A 27,248-nucleotide genomic window follows, 5' to 3' on the forward strand; every position below is an offset into this window, starting at 1 on the left:
ATCGAGTTATCGTGTTCACACACACACACACACACGCACACACACACACACACACACACACACACACACACACACACACACACACACACACACACACACTCACACTCACGCACACGCACACGCACACACACACACACACACACACACACACACGAATGCTGACGAAAACATAACCTTCATAACATATAACTGGCCTGGTCAGCGACATGTACATGTTCTTGGTGTAAGTATACGGTACATTTCCATGTATATTTCAGAAAATTCATTGTCAAGTTTTATTCCCACCAATTAATGGACGATTGTGTGTCCCAGTAAAATGGTCATTGTGACCATACCGTTTTTCTTCACACGTCATAATCATAACAAATGACGCGTAGATTCGTTCTCTGACGATCCCAGGCACTTATTGTGCGCTGTGGAGTTCTAGAATCCCATTGTTTTGAATTTCTTTGTTGTGGTGAGGCCTTCTTTATTCCGTCATCATGTTAATTGTGTGAAAGTAACCAATCAGCAGCTTTACCTGGCTCACATGTAACAATACCATTTCCATCACCTCAGGAAAGTTGGTATCGAAATTCTCGCAGTGCTTAAATCTTTATACCAGGTTAGTAAACTAATATACTACCGTGTACAGTTACTAACTTAGTTGTAACGAGTTATAGCTTTAGTCTCCATTACGACGATCTGTATTTGGAAGAAACTCAAAATGCGTGAATCGTTATCTTATTTCCGACTCTCCGTACATTCATAATTATTCAGATGAACTTGAGGCAAACAGACAAACGCCATCTTGGCCTTTTCAGACACCCCCTCCCAAACCACTTGTCCCCTTCAGCCATATCGATGTGTGACTGAAGTGAATATTGAATTATGTATACAAAAGGGGGCACGAAATGCCCTGCGGGGTTCCGGCATGCTCATGATGTACTTAAAAGCAAGCAGACAAAACAACCTTTTATGTTGGGCTTATAGAACGTAACGTTAAAATCCTCAACCACATTTGACCCAGTAAGTGTACTGTGATATTAATAGATTCATTGTACTTTTTCGTATCCTGGCTATAGTCGCACGGATACACTGTAACAAGTGCTAAACTGTACGAGCTCGAGCAAAAAAGTTTGTTCTGCCTCAGAGCAATGGCGGTGTAAAACAAAATCTCGCTGTATGAGAGAAAGATTTAGTCAGGCTAGGGAAAAAACAGCACCAGAAATTCGCAAAATCAGTGGAAAGCTATTGAGAGAAAGGCGCACGAGAAAAAGAACGTTTGGGTGAGCGCCACAGACCGGGGACCCTTGTGCGACCTGAAAAGGGGAGCAGACAACCAGTTAAACCGGCTTATGCAGGTCATCGGTTCAGTGGGAGGCTCCCACGAGCACATCGATTCCTGCACTATCAAACAGAGTTAGTCTTCGTGGCTGTCGTCTCGTTGTGAGCATATATCCATGGCCATGTGAATCGTGACGTTACAGTTGTCTTGACAGAACGTATACAAGGTAGTTCTGTTCGACACTGAAGTCTACTTCTTATGAACTGCTAGACGACTACAGCACAGCGATGTCAGAGGCTAAGGCAGGCTCGGTGTCCTGGCTGGAGACAACGTTCTACGGAATAGGGATGTTATCTGGGGCCCTGTTCATCACTGTCATGAACACTTACAACAATGTGTTTTTGGTGGAAGTTGCACAGGTAAGATTTACACTATGATCTGTAGTACCAGTATACAGTGTATTAGCTCTAGGCCTCATAATTATCCTTCTATTCAACGTTATATAAACAGATGCCTTGGGTCTAAATTTGCCCCTTCTTGCACTGGACAATTACCCTCGGACAAAAGCGGCAGGGACACAGGGATTACCGTGAGAAAAAAAAGTAAGGGCAAAATCAAACATTAAAAGAAACTTTATTGCATATAATCTTGCTTCAAACTCATGAACTCAAATAGGGAAGTGGATGTATTCACAACTCGTGACCGCCATTTTCCCATTTCCAAAAAGACCTACAAATAATCGATAGCCTCCATCCATGCATGTACAATGTACCGGAAAGGTCGGCAACAGGTGGGACATGGAAGAACACAATCACCAGAACTAGACAACCAAAAAAAGTTGTAAATGGATTGCCATGGTTGCGATTTTGCTTGTTGGTCTTGGCATAAAGAAAAAAAATTACGAAACTTTCAGGAAACATCTTGAAAATCTAAAGGAGCGCTCATTATTGCGACGTATGTGTATCCATAATTGGTTTATAACCTGTTATTTGTCCAGGAATACATAAGTGATGCTGTACATCAAGATAGCACATGCTTAATTCACTGAACACGCTGTACACGTAGATATGTACGCACGACACTGCCTCATGTTGTCAATATAACATACAGCTGTTGTTGCTGCCTTTAGATAAGATCAAGGACGTCGACGACAACAGCCTTTGCAAATACACCTCTTCATACTTGTGGGGAAAATTTGGGCTTGGTACAGGGAGGCAATTACGCCAGACAACTATTGTATTAGCATGCTACAGTCATGGGGATAGAACACATTTTTGTTTGATGGACTTTTATGTACAGTGCTTGGCTAAAAAAAGTCACGACCCTTCACCTCTCATTTGCTGGACTCAAGAGCATGTGTTGATTATGATGTAATAAATGTTGTCATATTCTATTGCTCGCTTGGCGGACAGCTAGTTTCTAAATCTGGCAGCAAATAGAATCCATAGTGTATATGCTAATTATGAATAATTGTAGGGAAGAGAACTTGATTCTCGCAAAACAATACAAACTACACTGGCAGTAGATGCGACGGAACTTTGAGAATATTTGCACTTTCAGACGAATACTATGCACGCTAAATTCCAATATCAATTGCATCAATTTTCAAGAGCAATCATCAAATACAATATACAATATTCCAATACAACAAGACTACAACTGTCCAACCTAATCTTCCGAAATCTACCCAGTCACTAAGTTGCTTGAGTAACTCTTATCTTGCATAAACGTTAATGAATGGATGAATGAAGGAATGGATGGACTTTATGCTCGACAGTTGTACACGGTACAATGTATGGCAACAATTACAAAGCTAACAATAAAATGATACTACTCTATAATCTATGACTACAAGAATTTGTCATAGTTGATACCATACAAAGGTACATACAATATGACACATACAACAAGTACTGTACAAATATGATAATTGATAAATAAAAGGCTTTCGAAGCCAAATCTCAATGAACTTTAAAGTACAAGTCGTGCATAATTGATATAATTGATATAATTGATTGATTTGTTGGTTCACCCCCTCCCCCAGATGTCTGCCCAGTTCGCCACAGTGGTCGTGTTCATCAGCCGGGCCTGGGACGTGGTCTGTAACCTCATCGCGGGGAAACTCATCTCCTCCACAAACACACGCTTCGGCAGGATGAAACCATGGTAACTAGTTCTAACAATGTTCTTAAACGTGCTCGAGCTGTACGTGGCTCTCCTCAAACACGACACCTCCAGTTAACGTCCTATCAGAGGCGCGTCTCTAGCTGAAGCTAGGTACTCATATACACGTGAGTCGATCGATGAAATAGGTCTAAAGTGGCTTTTTTTCTGGTTTTCTAGGATCTTTGGATCCGGAGTGCTTCTCGTTCCCGTGTACTTCCTGTCTTGGTACGTCCCGCCGAACCTGCCGGATGTGGTGAAGATGATCTATTATCTCCTGCTCTGTTCGACCTTCATGTTTCTGCAGTCGGTATGTACTGACAATGAATTCTGTTAATGTAATATTGTAAATCAGAGCGCAATTCAGGACATCAGCGGTGGCCTGTGAGGCTGTCGTCTACTGTAAATGTTATTGAATTGAATATAAAACTAGTACGAATGAAACACCAATGAAACAACAGTTAAATACAATCTGACAAGGCACACAGAGAAACATGAGAACAGAATAAATGACATAGAAAGGACGTACAGAAGAGTATTCGAATTTAATTGGTGTACACATTCACGTTTGTAAAGCTTAGTGTTTCCAGTCTTATCTCAGAACGATTAACACCACAAAACACATATACACACAATTAAACACACTGGAGGAGAGTCTTCTGTATTTCATGCTGCATTGATATCATGGTACATATCATGTTATTTCAAGCACCATGCTCGTTGGTGTTAATATTTTAGCACTATCTCATTCCCAACATGGTTGTTCTATTTCCTTTCCCGACCTGTTTTTATAAGTCATGCAATACCTATCATTCTGGTGAATGATATAGTTGACATGTTTGAAATCTCCCGTCGTGCAGGTTAACAACGTGGCTTACCGGACCCAGGTGATGTACATGAGTGATGACGAGACCGTGAGGAACCGGGCCACTCTCATCAGTACGGCACTCGTTCAGTATTACTTAGTATTACTTCCGTGCGAGCCAACAGATTGCTGAACTGTTGCTGCCGACAAATTTCAATTATTGATCAAACAAAATAAAAAAAATAGAAAAAAAACAAAAAAGACAAGAACAAATAAACAAAGTAAGAAACAAACAAGATTCAAAAGCGAAACGTGTGTCTGTTTACTGTCCAAAATGTCCGGTCAATAAGCTATGAACAGTCCTAGAGTTTGTTAGAAAACATACAGACAAACAAATAAACAAACAAAGAAACAAACAAACGTTACTGATTTCGATATGCTCTTGCTAGAAAATGTAATATTGCTCATATCCGTCACTTACATTCCTACTTTTATCTACTAGTATCACCTTGTAATAGATAAAAAGTGGATACGTAGTGTGGATATGTTTGTATCTATACATCTAATATTATAATGTATATACACTATTTCAACTGTTAAATTACTTTGTACTAAGACACGATTTTAAAGTGTTGTAATGTCCTGGTAACAATTTAATCAACTTGACTTCCACTGTGGGAAATTTGTCTGATCTTTGATCAAATAAACCATTGATGTATGTCACATCCCCAGGAGGCATTGTTGAGCTGGTTGCCGTAGTCATGGGAATCGCCCTGCACGGTCAGGTGGTGGCCTTCTACGACACTGTGCCTAAGAAGGCGTGCAGACTGGCGAACAGTACGGACAACAGCACTACCCACCGCCACATCGACCCGGAGGCACTGGAGGATATCGTAAGCACACAGCTATCCAAGGTTGTGGTGTTAAATTGTCATGATAAACGTTATGACCTTGTTCGTCGTTAGCACTTATACTTTAGCTTGTGTATGTGTATTTTTGTGTGTGTGTGTGTGTGTGTGTATATGTATGTCTATGTGTGTGTGGGGGGGGGAGGTGTCTTTGTGTGTATCTAAATACAATCCGTGCACACGGTCTCTGTAATATCGCCACACAACAGCATAAAAGTCACGAACGTGTGCGTGGATGGCGCTTAGCACCAGGGGCAGATCCACACCATCTATCGTGTTGTGCTCAAACTACGGTTCTTTGATTTCCCCCCCAGAAAAACGGGTACCTGATTTCTGCCGCGGCCATCTGTGGGATATCCCTGCTGGCAACCCTGATTGTCACTTTTGGAGTTAAGGAGAGAAGAGGTGAGAATTATTCAACTTTTTCTTTCCAGCTTGATGGTATACTCTTTCACGTTTGCATCGAACTAATGACCACACTGTGCCACTTTTGGGTGGTCTCTTTTAATATTTTCCAACTTCCATACCATTACGAATACTACATATAGTGTCCACTTGCCAACTGGAACCATCTTATTCAAGTCCATTGCTTTGAGTGCTCATTGTCGATATGCTTGATTATATGTAAATTGATTCTTGCTATCTTAGTATTTCCTGTGATTCGTAAGATAGATTTGAAAGCCATTATTTCTGTACAAAATATATTAGTTAATTTCTGTATGTTTCAATATCCTCTCGGCTAGAATACGTAGGGTTTGTGTTTCAACTTTCCACTGAGAAGCCTCCATCTGATTATGAAGGCTTTCTGTTTTATTTTTCACAGACATGGAAAGAGAAAACGAGCAAAATTTGAACGGCAACTTTCTGAAGACCTTGAAAGGCGTAGTGACATTTCGTCCCAACGTTTATTTCCTGATCTACGACGTCTGTTTATATTCTCCTACTGTGGTGAGTCACAATGCTATTACTGTAAATTCTTTTAGTACTGCGGGGATCTAAGTTCGCGGAAGGAGTGACAGGGACGTTCTAAGTTCGCGGTAGAAACAAAACTGTAACACAGAAACATATCCGTTGTAAAATAGCAAAAGTATTAAAGTATCTGTGACCAATTTTTATTGGTCCACTGCTCTTGAATTGTCCTATGGTCAGAACTACTATCAATTATGATCCATTATCATCATCTTGTGTTATCGATTTTTATTGGCCCACATTGCATAAGTTAATCTTTTATGTGAAAGGTTTTCTGTTACGCATTTCCTTATTGGTGAAGAAACATGAACCTCTATTCTGGGCTTCACGTACGATCGTTTCTTAGTTTTGTACGTTGATCGCTGTAAGCATCCGGCTCATTTTCGGTGTTTACGCCTGTTTTTGCAACATTAATCGATGCTTGGCTATTCGACTATAGTGCTCTTCTCTAGGAGGAGGCGGATCTTTAATGATAAGGGTGATGCTAGAAAAGAGTACTAGATGTTGCAAAAACAGACATAAAACACTGAGAACAAGCCCTACCCACATACCAAATATCCTCGCAATTTATTCAGACCTTTTTAAGTTATGCTGACCACAAATATGCGAAAAGACAAACAGAAAGACACACACACACACACACACACACACACACACACACACACACACACACACACACACACACACACACACACAGGCACACACACACAGGCACACACACAATAGAATACCTACATTTTTCTTGCCGGCAACGAGCCGATCCTTACATCTGCTTTGAGATAAAGTAATCGTAACCTATCTAACGCCCTCTTGCAGATCTACTCTGGAGGTGCAGCAATATATCTACAATATTCACTCGATCTTCGCAGTCAAGTGCCAAACATTCTGTTGATTACTGTGGTAAGTTATGATTCACAACTTTCACATGATTTGTATCATTTTTGCGCGCCGCAGCTTCTTTGTCCATTGTAACTTTCTTTGTCGTTTCTTTTTTTTATCGTTTACCCCCATGTATGCCGAAGGACTGTTAAACCGGCTACATAGATACAGATACATTGGCAGGTTTTATGCATATCTTAAGATAGAGATTGCAATCCATCGGAATCGCCGATCATCTACGCGTATCGGTATGATTCGATCGCGATCAGTCTCTGTCGTCAGGGATTGCGATCAGGATCTCTGCCAGTACATTCTATTAGTAGAGATCCCGCGATCGGAGTCTGTAAATTTGTCTGTGCATGTCAGAACATTTCAACTTCAAGTCATGTCACTTTAGATCAATTTGGCTCAGGATTTATAATTGAGAGACTACCCTAAATCCCCTATCTCACTGGACCCGAGTTACGTTGGTGGCTTTGTTACGTCCTAGATTGGATTTCTGTTACCATTAGCTTTATAATGGGAATATCGTGGAAAGCATCACGTATGAACAAAAAAGACAACAAAACATACAAAGCGTAAAAAGACTCGTTTTTCATGCAATTCATCGATGAAATTCGTTGAGCGCTCTGTCAAATCGTTCGGTCGTAGCAACGTCGCAGCGAGGTCACCAACGTGCCGCGGATCCAATGAAATAGGTGCTTAACACATTCCTAGCTTGATCGCGATCTCTGCCGACAGAGATTCTGATTGCACATCTCCACCATGACATATATGTGTGTACATTTTTCTGTGATCACTCAGGTGTCTACCGTCGTCGCCCTGCCTGCAGTCGGACTACTCGTCGACAAGTTCGGAAAGAAGCCGGTCTACATAGTCATGGTGGCGGTAAGAACAAGAAATTAATCATTTGAAATCTTCAAAGCGTGCTCTAATCGTGTTGCCATCTTAGTCATTATCTTTTATTCATTAATCAATTTGCTTTTATCACCCGGTACACGTATAATATAATAGAAATATCAACTCAATTAAAGAAGAGGAGGAGGTTAAAAGGGAAGGACTAGCAACCCCTCTCTGTAAAAATATACCCTGCTACTAGAACATCACGGAAACTTACTGCCCTATGTGCCACTATGCACTACAAGGTGAAAAACAACAACAAGTACTTGATTTATGTTTCTACAGTTGACCATCCCGTTCCTGATTGGTTGCGGGCTCGTGCCTCCGAGGAGCATGGTGATTGTGCTGGTGATCGTCATCTGCATGGGAGCTCTGATGGCCGCCAACAGCTACATCCCGTGGTAAGTCACTCTAGACTCTTAACGCTTATCTAGGCGGTCAAGATTCAAAATTCAAGATGTCTTTATTGAAATTCGCAGTGGGGTCGCCACTGAATTACATTCAGTTTACAAACATCAAAGTTAAAAGCCTTTGCGCCTTGCAATATTGCACATTTCGTCGCTTGCATGATCAAAAGTGGCATGATTATTGCACTTTTACCCCTCACACACAATGATTAATGCAGTCATATATTCCACATAACTTAAATAGAAAATGTATACATAGATTGAACTTAATTTTTTTCAACATCGGTGGCATGGTGGTCTTATTGTTAGGGGTTTTGATTCAGAACCTAAAGGCTCTGCACAAGGTCCTTGTAAAATCGTCGTGCAACAGTGCAAACAGTCACGAAGATGTGTGTGGATAGCGTTCAGCAACAGGGACAGATCCGCATCATCTACCGTTACGTGCTGTTAGCTGTTAGCGCTCAAACTACGGTTTCGTTGATTTTTTCTCCAGAAAAAAACTGGTATCTGATTCTTGTTAGGGTTGTTAATTCAGAATCTGAAGGATCTGGGATTGAATGCTAGTAAATCCTGACTTTCTAGTTTCCAAAGATCTCACTACTACATTTGCCAGCAAGCAAAGCTCATCCAACTGAAATATTCTCCTTCCCACAGGACCATGCTGTCTGACATCGTGGACGCCTACCAGCTGCAGACCAACCAGCGACTGGACACGCTGTTCTTCAGCATGTACCTGTTGATGTGCCGGCTGGCGTCTGTACTGGGCCAAGCAGCCACAACCGTTGCACTGGTGTAAGTCAGCTCAAGCTCTAACATGTAGAGATGCTTACTATAAAACAATTGAGAGATGATTACCATAAAAAGTATCAGTCTAAAAGCAAGATAGGAAACATACATGTAACTAATATCCCTTTCATATATAGTCTTGCAGAAATACCGTCATTTGTAAGTTACACTTTATACAATGTTATTTATAGACTTAGAACCAGTGGTGTTAATCGTCTAGCTCAACAACTTGATATTTCTATATACTTTCACGCAGTGTAATTAATTTGTACCCACTTGTTTGTTTGCATGTATAGTTGTAGAATGTCATTCGAAAGTCACTGTACACCCAGATTGTACAGAATATATGTAAATGTACATAAATTGTTTGCTGTCAATTTTAAGGATATATTTTCTTCATTGGTTGCAGAATCGGCGGCTACGTAACTGGTGAATGTTCTCAGCCGAAGTCAGTGGACACGTCATTGAGAATCCTGATGTCCGGATTTCCCGTCGCCATCTCCCTGATTGGTCTAGGGTGTCTAATAAAGTATCCAATCAGCGAGCAGATAAGAAAAGAAAACAAGGAGGCCTTAGACGAAATGTACGTTCGCTTTCAATCTTGTTTTGTGCTTTTGTTTATCTTTATTATAGTTCAGGAGTTGCGAGAAACACTTTTTATTTGGCGGTGCGCGCTCACAGTACGTCAATCTTTTCTATGATTGGGAAATTTTGTGGTGTCAGATGCTTTCTTCTATATAAACCCTTCTCCTATTGGTTTACATGGTCATGTGCCTGATAAGCTGTCTAAAATGTACAGGAACAACAGCTCGATGTTGCATATTCAATCATGTCTAGTTTTGATGCGGTGTTAACCAACTCTTGTTTCTACTTCTACAGGACTGCCTCTCTTCAAGAAATGAAGGCACCCATTGCGAGTCAATAAGCTTAAGGTCCCCTCAGTTTTGTCGTAAAGGAATGGGGACATCTAACATTACAACCTAGACTACTTTTAAACTTTAAACGTTTGAAATGATGATAACAACCAAATGTAAGGCAATTCGGATAGAATGAAGGGACAAAATTTGTTTCAAGTAAATGGGAGGAATTTAGAAGAGATGTTTGTGTGTATGTATGTATGTATGTATGTATGTATATGTGTGTGTGTGCGTGTGTGTGTATGTGTGTGAGAGAGAGAGTCTGCATGTGCATGCGCTGGTACAGACAAGAACTTCTCAGATTAGATCTCACAAAGTCGTCGAGAGGAAAATTTACTAATGCTTTGTTCCTGGAATAGTCCATAACTAATTTATTCTCTTGAAAGTTTGTAACTACTCTACAATGTAACTACTGAATCATCAACCAATACATCCAGATTGACATTGATTTGTTGTATTTTATATATAGCACTTGAGTGATCATGTAGTACATTAGTCGTAAAATTGTGTACAAAAGGAAACTTTTAATAAAAGCTTCGGAAACGTCTTTCTGTCGCATGTGTTAACGTTGTTATTTACTGCATTGATAAAATACACTTGGTTTGTTCCTTTCACAACTTTTTATAGAAGTGGAAAATTTCAAGGACGACTGTGACAGTATAAGAAGGTCATTGTGCGGGTGTGTGGGTGCTGTCTAGCCTCTGATACTCCACAAGTCGCTGGAAAGAGTAGCATTTGGCCAAATAGACAGATAACATGCCGGAGAAGTTACCTGTGCTCCAGGACCGGCTAACACCTCTGGCACGTTATCTGTCTATTTGGCCAATTTCTACTCTTTCCAGCCATCTCTGGAGCCTGGTAGAGTCTAGGTGCTGTCATGGGGATAGACTGTAATGAAGAACTAGTGGAGATGTCAAGAAATCGCTGATAAAGCTGACAGACCATTCCTGTGATGTTTCTCCAAACCCAAAAAAGCAACATTTCAGAGCGCTAAAAGTTTTATTGCAATTCATTTTCTGGTTGCAGTGAAGACCAACGCATAGTCTCTCCATGAAGCTTGTATGTAGAACGACTGGCTTTATCATAGATGACATTTGTGATTTAAGTCAGGTCAGCATATAGTAGCTAGCACAAGTCATATTCTGCAGGGCGCTGGCTTCTCCGTAGGCGGTGCCGGCGGGCCTACTGACCGAACAACTTCTTCAGGAAGGAGGGGCCGCGATTTATCTTCACGGCTTGTTTTTCTCCATCCTTCGCCTCTGTGGAGAAAGATACAAAAGAACATATGTTCCAATTCTTTAGATAGTGGTTGTATAGTTCCTAAAATCATCTATATGATAGTGGGGGAAGGTGACAGGCGGTCACCGAAACTTCGGTCTTGAATAAAACACTTGGTTGTGTACGAAGAACTTTGTTAAACACTGTTGCATTCCATTATTCTACAATTTTGCTCAGATCCACAGGAAAACTAGCCTGGAATAGTTTTGGATACCATGCTACATGGAAACGATCAGAGGAGTTACCTGGAGAAAGAACAGGATTGGAACTAGACTACTGTGATCTAGGAACCCTCAGAAGTTGCTCTTTCTTGGAAGAGACGGTGAGTCGGAACTTACCCAGACAGCTGACGCCCACGTCCTCGTTGTGGTTGCAGTTCGTCACGCCCCACCCGCTGTTGGGGCAGTACTGCAGCGAGATCTCCCTCCCCGTGCACGTCACCTAGTTTTAACATAATTAACCCCATTAACATTAATCCGCCGGGTTACTTGTGTTTGAGAGATCTCTAGTGCAGCACCTCCCCCCCCCCCCAGTAATGTACAGTTTAGATATGCAGGAGGGTATTATACTGGCGGGCGTTGGGTTGGAGATCTGTTTGGACGCATCTTTTCAGGGTGGCGGAATTATGTACCCTGGTGGAATTATGTTAGTAGAGGTTAGGTCTTAAGAAATCTAAGGTCATTTGATATTGTAGCCATGGTATAGATGGTTTACCCATTCCATAAAGTAAGAATCTATTTCCGATGAGTCTTAGAAATGGTTAACAAATGCAATCCATACGTTTGACGAAATATTGAAATGCTTACACACAACAAAAGAGTTTGGTAGGTTTGGGCGGGATTTTATAGGGAAATAGATAAACCATTCTATGTCCCTCTAGTCCAATTGGTTGTAGCCTCACACTTTAGCTCCTAGTTTCAATTGACTTTCGAATCCAGGGAAGGGCATTCTGGTTGGAGTCTTCCGGAAGGGACATAAAATGGAGGCCCCGTGCGTTATGAGGTGCATCGAGCACGTTAAAAGTCACTATCAACAGCCTCATTACTCAGATGGGCACCTATTGGCTGTACTTCAGATGAATAATAATAGTGATATTAGCATGCTAGTCACCTCTACTCTCCAAGCAGAGGATGGGTTCCGGCAGGTTTTTGACGTGTTTTTAGGCGTTTTTGTCGGCCTTTCTACTTTTTCATTTTTTTTTGTCTCTATAGAGACAAAAAAAAAAGAAAAAGTAGAAAGGCCGACAAAAACGCCTAAAACACGTCAAAAACCTGCCGGAACCCATCCTCTGCTTGGAGAGTAAGTCACCTCGTCCAGCCAGATCGGGCCCTCGCCCGGCTCGAAGTAGGCGTCGGGGTAGAACTGCAGGGCGGCGGGGAAGCCCAGCTCCCGGCACACCACGTCCGCATCCTCCTTCATGAAGTTGTCGTCGCACACGGTCCCCCACTGGCCGTTATAGAACACCTCCACACGGCCGAACGACACGCCTCCCACAAGGCGGATTTGGTAATCTGTAAAATGAATAACTTTCTATAAACAAATATTTCTAAATTACATTAGCTAGTAGAAAACACTACTTAAAATCTTATTCTTCAAACATGCCTTATCAGTTGGCATTTCAATTCGGTTTCTGTTGCGAAGGCGAATGGTTTGCAAACATATCTTTCAAGGATATCTAAGGAAGTTTTGGTATGAAAACAGGAAGCATACAGTTGCCACATGTACCCAGACAGGCACAGATGCACCATCACCGTCAAAGACAATGTAGAAGTGCAAGAAAACACAGTAAAAATCTGCTTTGTAGGAAATCACAGTTGGCGGTAGACAGCAGTAAACAACAACAAACCTGGGATTGGAGCACTCGTTTGTAGGTCAGTGCCTCCATCTGAAGACGAGATAAAAAGACACTCATTGAAATGAATCAAAGATAATCCATGCAAAAATCAATTTCAAAAGAGAAGTGTTTGGAATGTGAGGTTAGTGTGGCAGAGTTGTTCACACGTCAATCCAAAAGCGTAACTTTAAGCTATAAATACTTAGAAGCAAATGATTCGGTGTGTAGTTATAATCAGAATTTGTCCAAAGATAACCTCCATTGATTTAATCTGCCGGGTTAGATAAATCCGCCACTTTGAAAAACAGTGGATGTGAGAGATCTCTAGTGCAGCACCCTCAGGTATGCACAGTTTAGATACACAGGAGTGCATTATACTGAGGGACGTTGGTCTATTTGGACGTACCTTTTAAGGGTGGCAGAATTATGTACCCTGGTAGAGTTATGTTAGTAGATGTTACATCGGAAGAAAATATGAGAAAGATGAAGCCTGACCAGCACACGCCTGTAGATCGCAGTACTCCCAGCGCACGTTGGTGTCCGTGGTGTAGCACCAGGGCCGGGCGGCGCCGTCAGGGTTGCGGCAGTAGTTCCCGTCCAGCCCGGCCTCCGGGTACGACTCGGCGTCGAACACGTGCAGGTGGGGCCGCTGCTCGCCCCAGGCCTGGCAGTCGTACCCGGACACCGTGGTGTTGGCCGTGCCGCGGTACTTGTCTCCGTTCCCGCTGTAACAGGAGCCGACTGAGATGGCACAAAGGGTAGTGCGTTGATGGTGGACCAGGATGCAGTTTCGATACCAAGAATTTGCTCGCAAAGTTTTAACGCCGTCACAACTTGCATGTTTCTATGCATTTATGGTCGTGCAGTATAAGGTTTTCATATCAAACTTGTGTGAACAAATGTTACGTCTTCCGTCAAAAGGTATGATCGTGATACAATAGATGATAATGTATCATGTGTAGATAAGTAACGATAATTCACGAGTATATTTACCATCGATAGGACCATCGGAGGTGTCGATGACAATTGGGCTGTCTGCAACAGAGAGAGATCAACATATTTTCATTTTAAACCTTAACTACGAGAGGTACAATAAAATGTAGCTCTATCAAACAATTTTATAAAACGAACTGAATACATTTGAAGAGGGAACGGGTAGAATTGTGTAGCGAGCAAGCAACTCTGCCTCTGGACCAAGAGGTTGGGACTTTGCATCCAGGCTGTTCTCGCCCACCCAATATGCACGCTACCGGAAAGGGTTCAGTCCTTAGGACGGGAGGTTAAGCCGTGGTCAAATGTTCATTGTGCTTGTCGAAAAGAGGTAGGGGAATTTAGAATGAACCTATAGATAATACTGTACATAGAGTATGTCTTTTCTGTGGCGATCAGTGGAAGATTGGCCCTTCAGTGAGCAAACTGGTTCGAGATCACTTTCTATCACTTTCACTTAGAATTACCTGACGTGAACTTTCTCCCTACCTTTGCTAATCTCGCAGATGTAGTAGTTCTGCATGCTGCAGGACTGGTCGTTCCAGGCCTGCTGATAGCTGCCCTGCATCTCCACACAGTCCTCGTTACCGCTGGAGTCATTGGGCTCACCAACAATCCAGTAGCTGGAGGAGACGGGACACACAAGTTAAGAAGCTTCTTTTAAAGAAGCGTGTGTCAGTGTAAGAAGTGCAAACTCCAAGAGTTAAGGGGACTCGCAAGACGCAAGACAGCTATATTTCATATTCGATCAGTTCAGTACCCAGATTAGGTCATTTGGCCTGGCATTGCGCAAACTAGTTAGAAAACAAACAAACATGCCGATCAACAAATCAATTTTGGTGACCGCTGGTCACAGGCTCCTAGCGGTTACGGGATCCCAAGCAGATACGGGGCCTCAAGCAGATACGGCCCCCCAGCCAAAGAACCTGGACCCGATAAGTTGAAAAATCGCTAGTGGGAAGGACTGTAACGGAGGCTACACGAGCGGGACCTTTATTACTCTCTTTGACTGATTCAGATTCAATTCGTTGCCGATATTATGCATTGTGCACTTACCTAACAGTGACAGGTCTTCCGTTGCTCCAACTGAAGCTGGTCTCAGTTCCGAGGTCATTCAGACCGATCCACCACCACGGCTGGTAATAGTCCACCTGGGTCTGGAGCCAAGTCTGGAGAAATATTGGCACATGTACAGGTATGACTTGATTGCAACAATGTATAGCCTGTTGTTAAAGCAAAGTACTGCGTTATCGTCGATGTCTGAACATTCAATTCAATTCAATTCAATTCAATTGTATGTTATAGAGAGACCAACCTTTTCAGCCCAAACGGTAGGGAGATGAATTCTCCAAAAAAATTCGTCTGTTTCTCCCGCCCAGTTCAAGTAGAATGACCCGTTACAGTTACCACATGACCTTATGGATGTTGCACGGGTCATTCCACTTGAGGCCAGAGATACAAGCGAAACTTGTGTAAGTTCTGATCTTCTACAGTGTCCAGTTACCAACAGAGATGGGCTCTTATGTGTCTTTCATGTGGTTGGAAGTACATTCAAACCTACACTAGTGATCACCTCTGAATAAAGACCACCCATCCACTTTTTGATGCCCCCCTGTAAGCAAAATGAATCCTGCCTATAGTGACCACGTGCACCTGTCTATAATGACACTTTTGCTAAGTCTCCTCAGCTCAGTGTTCGCCGTACACATGTTTGACTGAAGATGATATTTCACCACATTTATTTTCAACAAAAAGAGCGCCAGACGTACGTGTTCGGCGGCGGAGTCGACGCTGACCAGCCCCGCCCCCTGACTGCGGCAGTCGTCCCGCGCCTCCTGCCAGGACTTCTGCACCTGTACGAACTTGTAGCACGAGTTCTCGGTGGCCGTCCAACCGCTAGGACAGGCTGTGCAGAAGGTGGGTAATGTTAACTCATTAAGACATATCAAACCAAGAAATGTAGCGCATTGCTTATCATTTTGGTTGAAGTACTGAAAAAAAGTTGAAAACCGAATACTAAGAAGAAATGTGAAATACAATAGCGACAAATTCGTCTGTGCTGTAGAAAACAAAACGTGCGCGTACTTTGACGATACCCTTATGTTGACCACAGCGCAATTGAGGCAACCAGTGGTTGCTTGTTTGTAAATACTGTATACTGAATAAACCATTCATCATCACCACAGCCACTATTGCGTCCTACTGACATAAGATATACGTAGTCAATGCATTTGTGCAACGATTAGCTCAATATTTGGAACAGTTTTATGGCACTATGAAGTATCATGTGGGAATACGTGACGACAAGTGATTATCCTCTTCATGCCAGTAAGGATCGCCAAAGACATTAACTGTCACTACTTTCTAAAGACTGCCGATCTTACCGATACAGAAGCCTTCCGTCAGTTGGACATCGTCAATGGCGATGTTAGTGTTAGGGTTGGTGCCGCGTTCGGCCTCGAACACAACCTAGACGTAGAGCACAAGAAAATGTGATGTCGGATTCAATTCTGAAAATAGCTTCAGATTTCTGTGCGATGGCACAACAATAACGAGAAAGCTACACATTAAAATCTGAACTACTGTATCGTGTGTTTGTATATACAGCCAGTATATACGCTGAAACATCTCATAAAGATATACAGATATTTTCCTGTGGTATCAGCACGTGTTGCATACGGAGGAAATGCAATGGTACGACGAATGGCGATATAACTAGCAACTGTTGTGCGTTATGATCAAAGTACTAGCATTACTAAATTGCGCTGCTGCCACCTTGGACAATGAGAGTTTGCAAATTAACCAAAGTAGCACGTTTTACTGAGCAAGTTTCCGTTGGACTTTAAGCAATAGCTCTATATTACAGTAGCAACTTTAAATGACTTTAAAAAACGATTCCAAAGCGATGTTCCTACCCTGAAGCTTCCCGCCTCGACCTCTATATTTGCTTTAAGCCAGGTGTTGGTGTTGTTGCCGTCGGTGCTGAAGATGGTGGTTTTGCCGCGCGGCCCCTCCACGTGTACGTTCAGGGTGCCCATGTCGAACCCGTAGATGTGGTACACGAACCGGAGGCAGGCGTGAGTGTACACGTCAATGGTCGGGCTGGAGAAACTCACCTTCGCTCCGGGATTGGGCAGGGGGGTCGCCTGCGTCAACATGTAATATCCTGTAGGGGTAGACGTATAGAATATTCAGAACACGGACAACACATAATCGAACAAGAGTTCTACGACCTCATACCTTCGTCAAATGATTTTGCATATTTCCTATCTATCAACATTCCTCTCTTCCTTAGTTACAAATGTCACATATTTGAATAGTCATATCATGGAACACAGCAGATTTTTAAAATTGCCTCATTAATCATGCGAGTTAGAATTAGATTTGCATAATTATCATCCAATCATACAAAGCATCACGTAAGCTATCTACATACCAAAAATCATGACCATCCATCAAGACCATCTCGAGTTATAGTTTTTCTCATTAATTATGTCAATGAGGTTCTCATTTGCAAAGCTGATATCTATTAATATTTCTCTCTTCCTCAGTTACATATGTCACATGTTTGAGAGTCCTATCATGGAAATTGATGGATGTATAAACTTTCCTCATTAATTATGCAAATTAGATACTGATTTGCATAATAAGTATCTAATCATGTACATCAGCACTCAAGCTATGTACTTACAAAAATTTATGACCATCCACCAAGCCCTTCTTGAGTAATTCCCTTTCAAAGTCTGAAGCAAAACCTGCCCCTGCTATAGCCAACCCATAGGTCTGCTTGGAGACTACCTTACCAATGCCTACAGCTGGCTGACAGCCAATTTGTGTAACTGACGTTTCCTGCCTTCAACATGACCCCTCAGGACCCCTACCCCTATCCATGACGCCTTGGAACAACACAGCCAACACGTACACATACTTCAGCATACAATATAACACATTTTTACACTTTTCTCGTTAATTATGCAAAACACTTCGCCCAAAATCTAATCATCTTGAGATTTCCCACATACACACCGATACACCTACTACGACAACAAACCATCCAGGCGTTCTCGACTTATTCTGTTCACTAACAGACACACAGACAAGCATCATCGAATAACCTTCTCGACGAAACTTCGTCGACGAAGGTAATAAATACATAAATGAGGAGGTAATATAGTTAAATTGATTTGTAGGAATTGATGTCTTTTTATTGATATGCGAACATTCAGGAACTTATCGTGTACGCTAAAAATACCCCCAAGAATCTGTATTTCCCCCCTGCTTCGGTGACCCATATCTGATACCACATTATCATTTTGTCTTTCAAAGTCAACCATTGCAGATGTACTAGAACTTACAAGTAGACCCCTAAATTAAAACGTGTTAGTTTTTTTGCTCCATGAATAATCTTTTTAAGGACAGTTTCAGGATCCTTCCTTGAAAGCCAAACGTTGAAGATTGTATGGATTGATGATACATGTACATGTGTATTAGCAAGTTCCTGACCTGATCCGGTGGTGTGGTCTGCCAGCGGCCCGGTGTTAGACTGCGGGGTCCACCCCCGGAGCCTGTTCCAGGAGAAGTCGGCGGTGCTGTCGTTCGTGTACCCGCAGACATCAGTGTCGAAGTCGCAGTCGATTGTCGCCGTTTCTAGAAACAAAACGACAAAAGGTAATGTTTTCTAAACATGATGAGGTCTTGACATAGCGTTCTGCCTGAGTTTTCGGTCCATAGGAGCTCAAGTTAAATTGTCTCTTTTTATTTTCTTGTATATCTCGTCTGTTGGGGAGCGTTAAGAAAAACGAATCCAATATGTCGTCACGACATTCGCAGATTTCACTTACCCTTTGACTCCCGTCGATGCATTTACATCATGCAGTCTTTACGTGGATGTACATTATTAGGAAAAAAAGACATACTGTCTGTACATCCTTAACAAGAAAAATGCTTAGTTTCCAGTTTCCTACCCAGTCTGATCTCACAGATGTATCGGTTGTTGTTAGAACAGGGGGAGTCATTCCAGGACGTGCCGCCGATCTCTACACAGTCCTCCCCGGTACCGGCGTTGTTCGGTTCCCCAAAGTTCCAGTAGCTTGATAAACAAATACACGGCATTTCTTACTGATATATATACGTCTATAAATGTTCGCGGGAAAGGTTCTCTCAAGTACAAATAACAGTGGACCGAAGAAATCCAAGTAGATGTTGAGTCGATGGCGGGGAGAGCTGACAAAAAACGGGGCATATGATAAGAAGGCCACAGTTTACCCCAACTATCTCTGCTTGAAGAGTACTATCAGTAAGTCCAGCCTTTTGGTCAACAACAGTCGGGATTCGAGTGCACGAAATTTGGTCCAGAACGGCTAAGGGTGACTAGCACGCTACTTCAAGTATGCAGGATACCTACGTGACGGTTACCGGACTCCTGTCGGACCAGACGAAGGTCCCTTCACCCGCGGTGTCGTGGAGCCCGATCCAGTACTGAGGGAACGACCCCAGCGTCTGGCCGATTATCCAGTTCTACGGTGAGATACGGGAAGTAGTTAGTTATGCAAAACTACTGCATGGTTATCATTGATAACCCATCTCTTTCTATTCTAAGATACCTAGTTGGTAGAGTACTCGCCTCGCTGGTTCGATATTCCACCTGACCGAGTCATACGAAAGACTTTAAAGAAATGGTACATACTGATTCTCTGCTTGGCATTCAGTACAAGGGATGCATTCAAACTTGTACGTACCCCCATTCAAAAGTGTCCATACCCCCAGAACTAAATTTTCTTTTATTCTATCCCATCAATAAAATCAATGACTACAATACACGCACCCATTCTGCGTCGGAGTTGACGCTGGCGAGGTCTCCGCCCCGCCTCTGACAGTCGACCCGGGCGGTGGCCCATGGCTTCAGGTCTTGCTGGAACAGGTAACAGGACGACAGCCCGCCGGTCCAGCCGTCAGGACACGAGTGGGTGAACTGGGAGGCTGTGTGGGGATAGTGGACACGGGGAAAAGTTTATTGTGTCGATGTAGGTTAGACATCCAGGTAATAGGATACCTACCTATCTACCTACCTACCTAGTCCCTTGACCTCCGGGTCGTTGGGGGGGGGGGGGCAAGGGAGAAATGAAGATGGACATCTGTCTCCAGACTCGTCAAATACGATACAACATAGTACAAAAGTTACTGGATAGTACTTTTCACGGAAGAAAGATAGCGGATGCTACTAGTATCTAAGACGTCTGACGTTTCCGAGAAACTGACAGGCTATCACGAGTGCAAATTACAGTGTATTCACTTGATTTTAACATAGACCTTACCTAGTTCAATGGTGGCGTTGCACGTCCTGTCCGCCCAGAGCTGGTGAGGGAAGATGGGTGGTGGAGCGGTGTCACTCAACACGCCTGGGGAAAAAAGGAATGCAATGATTGTTTTCATCAGCTTGTTAACCATTCCCCTGCTGTCTTATCTAGTTGTCAATGGACATCGTTCGCCAAAAAGTAGTTTTGCCAGGAGAGGGCTGAATAGCAGTGGTTGCTGGTTATCTCCAAGCAAATCTATCGGTGGCAAGGCAGTATCAAAACATATCTTGACTTACTGGCGTATCTGAGGCGGAATCCCGGCGCGGTGACGGAGGAGTCGGAGGTGAACTCCACTTTGACGATGGAGTCGGTGGTGGTGTAACTACATCCGAGACCTGCGTCCAGCTTACACGTGTAACTGGTAGAGAAAAGATATAACGTTGCATCTTGTTAGTGTATTCAGGTGATTATCTATCTGTTTTTACGCAATATTTATGCTGTACAGGGTCTATGTTACACGTCTGTGGCTTAGAAATTGTAGTCACTGGATCATGTTGATTTAAGCTCGCTCATTCGTCTATTTTAGGTCTATTTGGTCTATCTTGCGAAGCTGCCCGAAGGGTATATGTTCACCGTTCATTAAGAACGTTAATGTGTGAAAGACACCTCAAGCACATCAGTCTTATAAGATACTTATAGGGAATTACCAAGAGTCGACGAAAAAAACAACAACAATGGTATCATATGATAGCATTTTTTCGTCGACACTTAGCAATTACCTACTAGTGTAAATATCTTTACTATAATAAGAATGAAATATGCTTGAGCATTATCCAACTTACGTGTGCTGCTTATCGCCGTCTGTGATGAGTAGGAAGTCGTAGTCGCACTCGACGTCGAACTCTTCGAACCAGATGTTGATGGGGGCCTGGTCGGGGTTCTCGATGGTCCAGACGCATGCGTGGTTGTTCCCGTACTCGGCCGGGTACCCGGGGCTCTCGATCACTCCCTCGGCGTCCGTCAGCGTCGCGCCGCAAGTCGGCGCACCGCCTGGCAAAGATGACAAATACGAAACTGTAGATCATAAACTGATAAACTGCGTTCTAACATATTGTAATGTGTTATGTTCGCAGTTTTCGCGGTGAACTTTCAACGCGAACTTAAAACCACCTCGAACACTCGAAACCGCGGGAACTTAAATGCATTTACAGTAAGTAACCTCCACCAGGTCTTCCTTAGAATGCTGTTTCGATTGTACCCACCTGTATCAATCTCGCAGATGTACTGGGCAGTCCCTCCGCAATAAGCATCATTCCAGTTGTACCCTGACAGCTGCACACAGTCTTCGTCTCCGTTGTTGTTTGGTTCTCCGAAATTCCAGCTCCTGAAGTCAATACGAAAAATAAGTTTGCAAATTTTGCTGCACAACCTTGTTTTCTGATGGAACATTGCGTATTCGTAGCGACTGACAAAACTTGGCTTATAATAAACTTTCTATACCAACGTTAACGTCCAGACCATTTTATGTTTAAGACTTCAGAGGTCCAATAAGTAGAACGATAAAAGTAACAGAAGCAGCAGAAAAGAACGTTACAACATGTCTTGCGGCAGCCATTGAATCCCTATGGCATACTTAATCTCCAAGCAGATCTATCGGTGGCAATTACAGTATCCAAAGTGCAAAAGCAGTATTATTGACCACTTGGATACTGTCAAGGTCACCGATAGATCTACATGGAGATTATGGCATACAAGTACTCGCTAAGGCTTCCAACTACGGACCTTACGTTGCAGATGTGTAGAGATTTCTCCTACTTACGTGTAAGTCAGCGGAGTTCCATCCACCCAGATGAAGGTGCCCTCCGCCCCAGTGTCGTGAAGACCGATCCAGTACGGCTGGTAGTCGTAGTTGGTTAGTCCCTGGATAAAAGACTGAGAAAAATACTATTCAGTAAAAGCGAAGGAGTGTCTTAAGTAAGTTAGATTAAATATTATCTTCCGCAATATTAAACTTTTTGGAAAGCGTGATAGGCAATTCGATCATCAGATCTGTACTGAACAAGTATAGTAAGGTAGTAAGGTCAATTCATGGATCGACATCTCAAAATGTATTCGCACTCATCAAACAAGCAGATCAATTCAAAATACATCCAATACTTTTAACCCCATCATTTAGATGGATGGCCGAGAGTAAAATCCGAATTTTCATCTTTAAAAACAAATCCTCTAGGAGTAGATTTCCTATATCTTACCTCCTCGTCATAAGTGCCGATGGTGGCCAGATGTCCGCCCTTGCTGACACAGTCGTCACTCGCCTGTTGCCACGTCACGTAGTTGTTCACCACGAGGAAGCACGAGGAGGGACCGGTGGACCAGCCGGACGAGCAGCCGACGGGGACGTTGGGGTCTGTGGGTAGGACAGACACTGTGGGAGTTAGAGACGTATGTCTGAGGAAATGGGGTTTGATTTAGGAGAAGTATGGCAGTTTATGATGTTTTCAGACAGGCCGTCATTAGTATGTGTGCGTGTCTTACGGATCTCCACACGCTTGTACCCGTACTTGGTAGTCTCCTTCGCACACTTCCTATATCGGCGGCGTATATATTGGGGGGGGAGGGGGGGGGGGCAAAAGTTTTCAAATGCCGGTGTTCTATGAGATTCTGTCCGGGCGCGAGAATCGGTCCGGCCGGGTACCTTATTTGGAGCGAAGACACAGGAAGTGGGCGTGGTCTACAAACTACGAAGGCCCACACATACAATGTATTATCGTGCATGAAGTACTAATCACGGAGTTCTGCTTACATTGGAGTAGGGTTTAACATAGTTAAAAGATATGAAATCAAATACCACACAAGATGACGTGTTTGTTTACTTATAAGAGCTACAGTATTAGTACAAATAGTGTTTTCTGTACTAAATACCAAACGAAAGTCGCTAAAGAAAAAAATAAAAGATGCCTACCCTAATGACTGTTTAGAATCATTCGCCGAGTTAATGAACCTGATTGTAATAACCTAAGTCACTCTATTTGGAAGAGTGTAAGGGAGGACCACTTTCCACGGGAGGATCAAATGTGATAGAAGGTCGTTAGAATCGGTCCGCCCTACTGAAAATCGCGGTATCGTTAAACAAAACACTTCTCAAACATGTTTTATCGCAATGTTAAGACTCAAGTAGATATGTCCGAGTTAATAAGACTGATTGTAATAATCTAAGTCACTCCATTTGGAAGAGTGTGAGGGGGGGCGACTTTCCACGGGCGGACCAAATGTGATAGAAGGTCGTGAGAATCTAGCCTCCTGTGCAGGCCTCCTATAACGCGCGACATATATATTGGGGGAGGGGGAGCTCTTATGCCGGCAAGGGAGTTGTGCAGCCGAGGGAGTTGTATAGCCGAGGGGTCCGCGCGTTATCTACGTCACTCCAATAATCTAAGTCACTCCATTTGGAAGAGTGTGAGGGGGGACGACTTTCCACGGGCGGACCAAATGTGATAGAAGGTCGTGAGAATCGGTCCGCTCTACTGAAAATCGCGGTATCGTTAAACAAAACACTTCTCAAACATGTTTTATCGCAATGTTAAGACTCAAGCAGGACAACCTTCCCAGTGATCTTTGGAAGCGAAGAAACAGCCATCACTGTTAGAACAACAACTGCACTTAAAGATTTTCGCAGCAATAAAACAATCACATTTCCGCGCGATGAATTCGAACATCATTTTGCACCGGAAATTATATCTAAGATCAGAGAGGGTAGCAGAACAAGTGTAACGTACCGGAGCCGCCACAGTTGCCACAGCTCTGAGCACACTGGACCAGCATGTAATCGGGGTTGGCGTCACATTCACCAGTGGACGCCCAACTGGCACAGTGTGGATTGGTGTCCGTGCAGGAAGAGGCTGCATTGAGGGGGGGTTGGTGTACTTTGTACTTGTGGGCCTTCCGAGTTTTTGGGCCACGCCCCGGACAGATTCTCACGCCGGACCATATTTCATCGGCAAGGGAGTTGTGTAGCCAAGGGAGTTGTGTAGCCGAGGGACGACCGCCACGCCGTGGATATAAACGGCGGTCGTCCCTCGGCTACACAACTCCCTTGCCGGCATTAGAGAACCTTGCCCCCCCCCCCCCCCCCCAATATATACGCCGCCGTTATAGGAAGTCTGTGAAGGAGGCTACGTACTTAGCCCCTCCATGAAAAGCACGTCTTACTTGCATATTATGACAGATATAATTGGGCCATTATCTGCGATTCTAAAAGATGATCCTATTACATCATCATCGGAGAAAAAGTAACGATCCGTGAAAAAATACTGAATATCGCATAGCGTATAGATAATTCTGCGGCACAAACTCATTGGGATACGTCAAGTCCTTTTGAGCTTCATTCTAGTCAGCTCAAGAAATCATCAGATAGTAAACAGCGACTCACCGGTAGTGGTTGGAGGAGCGGGTGTTGTCGCTGTGGAAGAAGACCAAATAGAATCATAATCTCAAATGCATATGAAAGTTTATTGAAACATGCTTTCTGTCTCGTCATTCGTTGATCAATTGGAAAGCGCCAGTCGTGTATATATGTTGCATCATTGGCACATAACTAATGCCACATTACAGAAGGATGTTGATAGCACCGACATATATTGATTCTTGGTCCACCATCTCTTTAGAAGCTTACTGTACCGTCGCATTGTTCAAACAAAAGCAAACGGATAGGTTTTCTTAGTTGTTAAGGGGGTACATCGCGACCTAGAATCTCAGCAATGCTATATTTTACATGAGAAGTACAGAAGCCTCTCTAAATGAAACAACGTGCTCGAATACATTTTTTTTATCAAGCAAACAAAAAGGAACTGATACAGATAGGATGACGACGCACTCAAGTTGAGCCAACTTATATCAGCGCCGCCATGAAAAAAGAAAAGAACTTACTAATCATAAACTAACAAAGATACATTTAATACGTAAACTGACGAATAAACGAATGTAATATATGAAAACATCAATTTAGCTCTCTTATGCTAAGGTCACATTTCCAAACCGGGGCCCGGCGCTTTTTATCGTACTTTTCGTTCCGGCAAACTGCCCGGCCGGGCCCCTGCTAGAAGATATTCAAGAAGTGTGTGCTACTTACGACAAGCGTTCACGGCGCACGTCTCAAACTCCGTGGCAGGGTCGGTGGTGTAACACCACGGCTTGGCGTCCACTCCCAGCGGGTTCCGGCAGAAGTTCTGCTCCAGGCCGGAGTCAGGGTACAGGGTGGGGCGGAAGATGTGGGTGTGGGGCGTCTGCTGGTCCCAAGCCTGGCACGTCAGGCCGGACTCTGTCACCGTGGCGTCGCCTCTGTAGCTCTCTCCGTTTCCGTAGTAGCATTCTGATACTAAAATATATATCAAATACATGCGTTACCATCAAGAGGGGCACTTCGGAGCAAAGGCCCAGGACGTGGCCTATGCGCTGAGGTAGGCAGGCAGGCAGGTACCCTTAAACTTAGCAGTCAAGCGAATCTTGTACACTTGTACATATAATTATTTCAATTAATCAGTCAGTTCTTGATTCTAGTGTAGAAAAGGACAAGAAATCTTTAGCGTCACTCAATGTAGGTGTCTGGTCGACATGATAGACTCGTTAACTGAAGGCATTTGTGTGCCTAGGAAATTAGCGTGTTTCTATACCGAAGTGCGTCTTAAAGAATCCATCAATATAGTACTATGTTGGTTTTGTCAAAATTGATCGGGCTTCTAAGCAATTTAGCCGTGACTAGTTGATCTGTATTATCCGAGCACAGGTTTCGGTCGGGGGCTAGTAGTGGCAGCAATTTTGTCATTTGCCTCCGGAGCTCCCAGACGAAAGACATCGCGGCCACTTCTAGCCCCTTGACCGAAACCTCTGCTTGAAGCAGTAGCCCAACCGTACCGCATTCGTCCACATCACACAGCTCGAACTCTGTGCCCGGGTCGGTGGTGTAGCACCAGGGCTTGGCGTCCACGCCAAGCGGGTTCCGGCAGGCGTTCCCGTCCAGCCCGGCGGTGGGGTACAGGCTGGGCTGGAAGATGTGGGGATGAGGAGACTGCTGGTTCCACGACTGGCAAGTCAGCCCAGACACCGTCTGCGATGTCGGTCCTCTGTAGCTTTCTCCATTCCCGTAGTAACAATCTGGTGGCAGAAAGTGGCAGACATTCAAGCATCATACGTTATGACAAAAGGTAAAGGATAAAGCAGTCATCCTGAGGGTTATGAAGCATGATACTTTATCTATCGCGGCTTGCGCTTTCAGACAAGCACATAGGCACTGTGTACTGTTACCCGTACTATTCTCGATAAGCGTGTTGGGTTCTTTCACTTTAAGAAGTTCGACGTATGAAGCTCCCTCATACACAGCTTACAGAGATGCCAGCTTTATAAGATAGGTACGGTAGAACTTTTGTTAGAAAACAATGAACTTAATTATACGGGTTACGCCAAGCTTCAGAAATTAAGATATCAGTGATCAGTTCCATATGGTACACTTTTCTCTTCATCTAAAAGTCACGGAATATATTTTTCAAACCTTGTGCGCTGCTGCACTCCCAATGAACGGCGGAAATCAGCAAAAGCAAGGCTGCTATCCGCGCCATGGTAACAGTAATGAGGAATGCTGAATTCTCTCTCTCTAGTTCTTAACACGTCTGCACGGTGTGCCTGCTCACAGACAACTGCAGATGTTGAATTTGTGTGGCCACACTCCTCACATCCTCACAGGTTTGTTTAAATATGACTAACTGTACACAGAAACTTCCGCGACCTTCAATAACAGGAACCATAGTGTTTGAATGACTGATAACGTCACATGCCACGGAGTCTCACTCTACGTTA

General features: G+C 43.4%; 2 protein-coding genes across 6 annotated transcripts; one reads left to right on the forward strand and one right to left on the reverse strand.

Moving 5' to 3' along the window:
• Positions 1–1,336: 1,336 nt before the first annotated feature.
• On the forward strand, positions 1,337–10,548 carry LOC136434806 (sodium-dependent lysophosphatidylcholine symporter 1-B-like). 2 transcript variants are annotated; one of them, XM_066427872.1, is made up of 13 exons: positions 1,337–1,686; positions 3,312–3,433; positions 3,611–3,740; positions 4,291–4,369; positions 4,968–5,149; positions 5,458–5,548; positions 5,967–6,091; positions 6,929–7,012; positions 7,796–7,879; positions 8,177–8,292; positions 8,953–9,090; positions 9,494–9,667; positions 9,964–10,548. In XM_066427872.1, exons 1-13 carry the CDS (start codon positions 1,555–1,557, stop codon positions 10,007–10,009), a joined length of 1,503 nt encoding a protein of 500 aa, XP_066283969.1. In that variant the 5' UTR covers positions 1,337–1,554; the 3' UTR covers positions 10,010–10,548. The 2 variants fall into 2 exon arrangements, with proteins under 2 accessions (XP_066283969.1, XP_066283970.1); XM_066427873.1 differs by having other exon boundaries at positions 1,338–1,686; positions 4,968–5,128.
• Positions 10,549–10,981: 433 nt separating this feature from the next.
• Positions 10,982–27,128, reverse strand: LOC136434805 (apolipoprotein(a)-like). 4 transcript variants are annotated; one of them, XM_066427869.1, is made up of 26 exons: positions 26,944–27,128; positions 26,310–26,549; positions 25,528–25,773; positions 24,829–24,858; positions 24,176–24,298; positions 22,652–22,806; positions 22,219–22,331; positions 21,662–21,783; positions 21,242–21,449; positions 20,696–20,817; positions 20,418–20,501; positions 19,928–20,082; positions 19,508–19,620; positions 19,068–19,192; positions 18,607–18,750; positions 17,019–17,269; positions 16,488–16,572; positions 15,873–16,009; positions 15,160–15,272; positions 14,593–14,726; positions 14,107–14,148; positions 13,609–13,854; positions 13,126–13,164; positions 12,588–12,790; positions 11,618–11,720; positions 10,982–11,260 (listed from the first exon to the last, which is right to left on the reverse strand). In XM_066427869.1, exons 1-26 carry the CDS (start codon positions 27,008–27,010, stop codon positions 11,184–11,186), a joined length of 3,477 nt encoding a protein of 1,158 aa, XP_066283966.1. In that variant the 5' UTR covers positions 27,011–27,128; the 3' UTR covers positions 10,982–11,183. The 4 variants fall into 4 exon arrangements, with proteins under 4 accessions (XP_066283966.1, XP_066283965.1, XP_066283968.1 ...); XM_066427868.1 differs by having other exon boundaries at positions 22,652–22,824; XM_066427871.1 differs by lacking the exon at positions 24,176–24,298.
• Positions 27,129–27,248: the final 120 nt, after the last annotated feature.

The sequence above is a fragment of the Branchiostoma lanceolatum genome, chromosome 5, assembly GCF_035083965.1.
Source record: "Branchiostoma lanceolatum isolate klBraLanc5 chromosome 5, klBraLanc5.hap2, whole genome shotgun sequence".
Lineage (NCBI taxonomy): Eukaryota > Metazoa > Chordata > Leptocardii > Amphioxiformes > Branchiostomatidae > Branchiostoma > Branchiostoma lanceolatum.

Excerpts from the sequence above, each read along its gene's own strand:
- LOC136434805 (XM_066427868.1), bottom strand. The coding sequence starts at position 27,010 with ATGGCGCGGATAGCAGCCTTGCTTTTGCTGATTTCCGCCGTTCATTGG. Across the intron at positions 22,825-24,175 it reads TGGCAACTGTGGCGGCTCCG|TGTCTGTCCTACCCACAGAC; the intron begins GTACGTTACACT and ends TAACTCCCACAG. Across the intron at positions 18,751-19,067 it reads CATCTGTGAGATCAGACTGG|AAACGGCGACAATCGACTGC; the intron begins GTAGGAAACTGG and ends TTTTGTTTCTAG.
- LOC136434806 (XM_066427872.1), top strand. The coding sequence starts at position 1,555 with ATGTCAGAGGCTAAGGCAGGCTCGGTGTCCTGGCTGGAGACAACGTTC. Across the intron at positions 3,434-3,610 it reads TTCGGCAGGATGAAACCATG|GATCTTTGGATCCGGAGTGC; the intron begins GTAACTAGTTCT and ends CTGGTTTTCTAG. Across the intron at positions 4,370-4,967 it reads GAACCGGGCCACTCTCATCA|GAGGCATTGTTGAGCTGGTT; the intron begins GTACGGCACTCG and ends TCACATCCCCAG.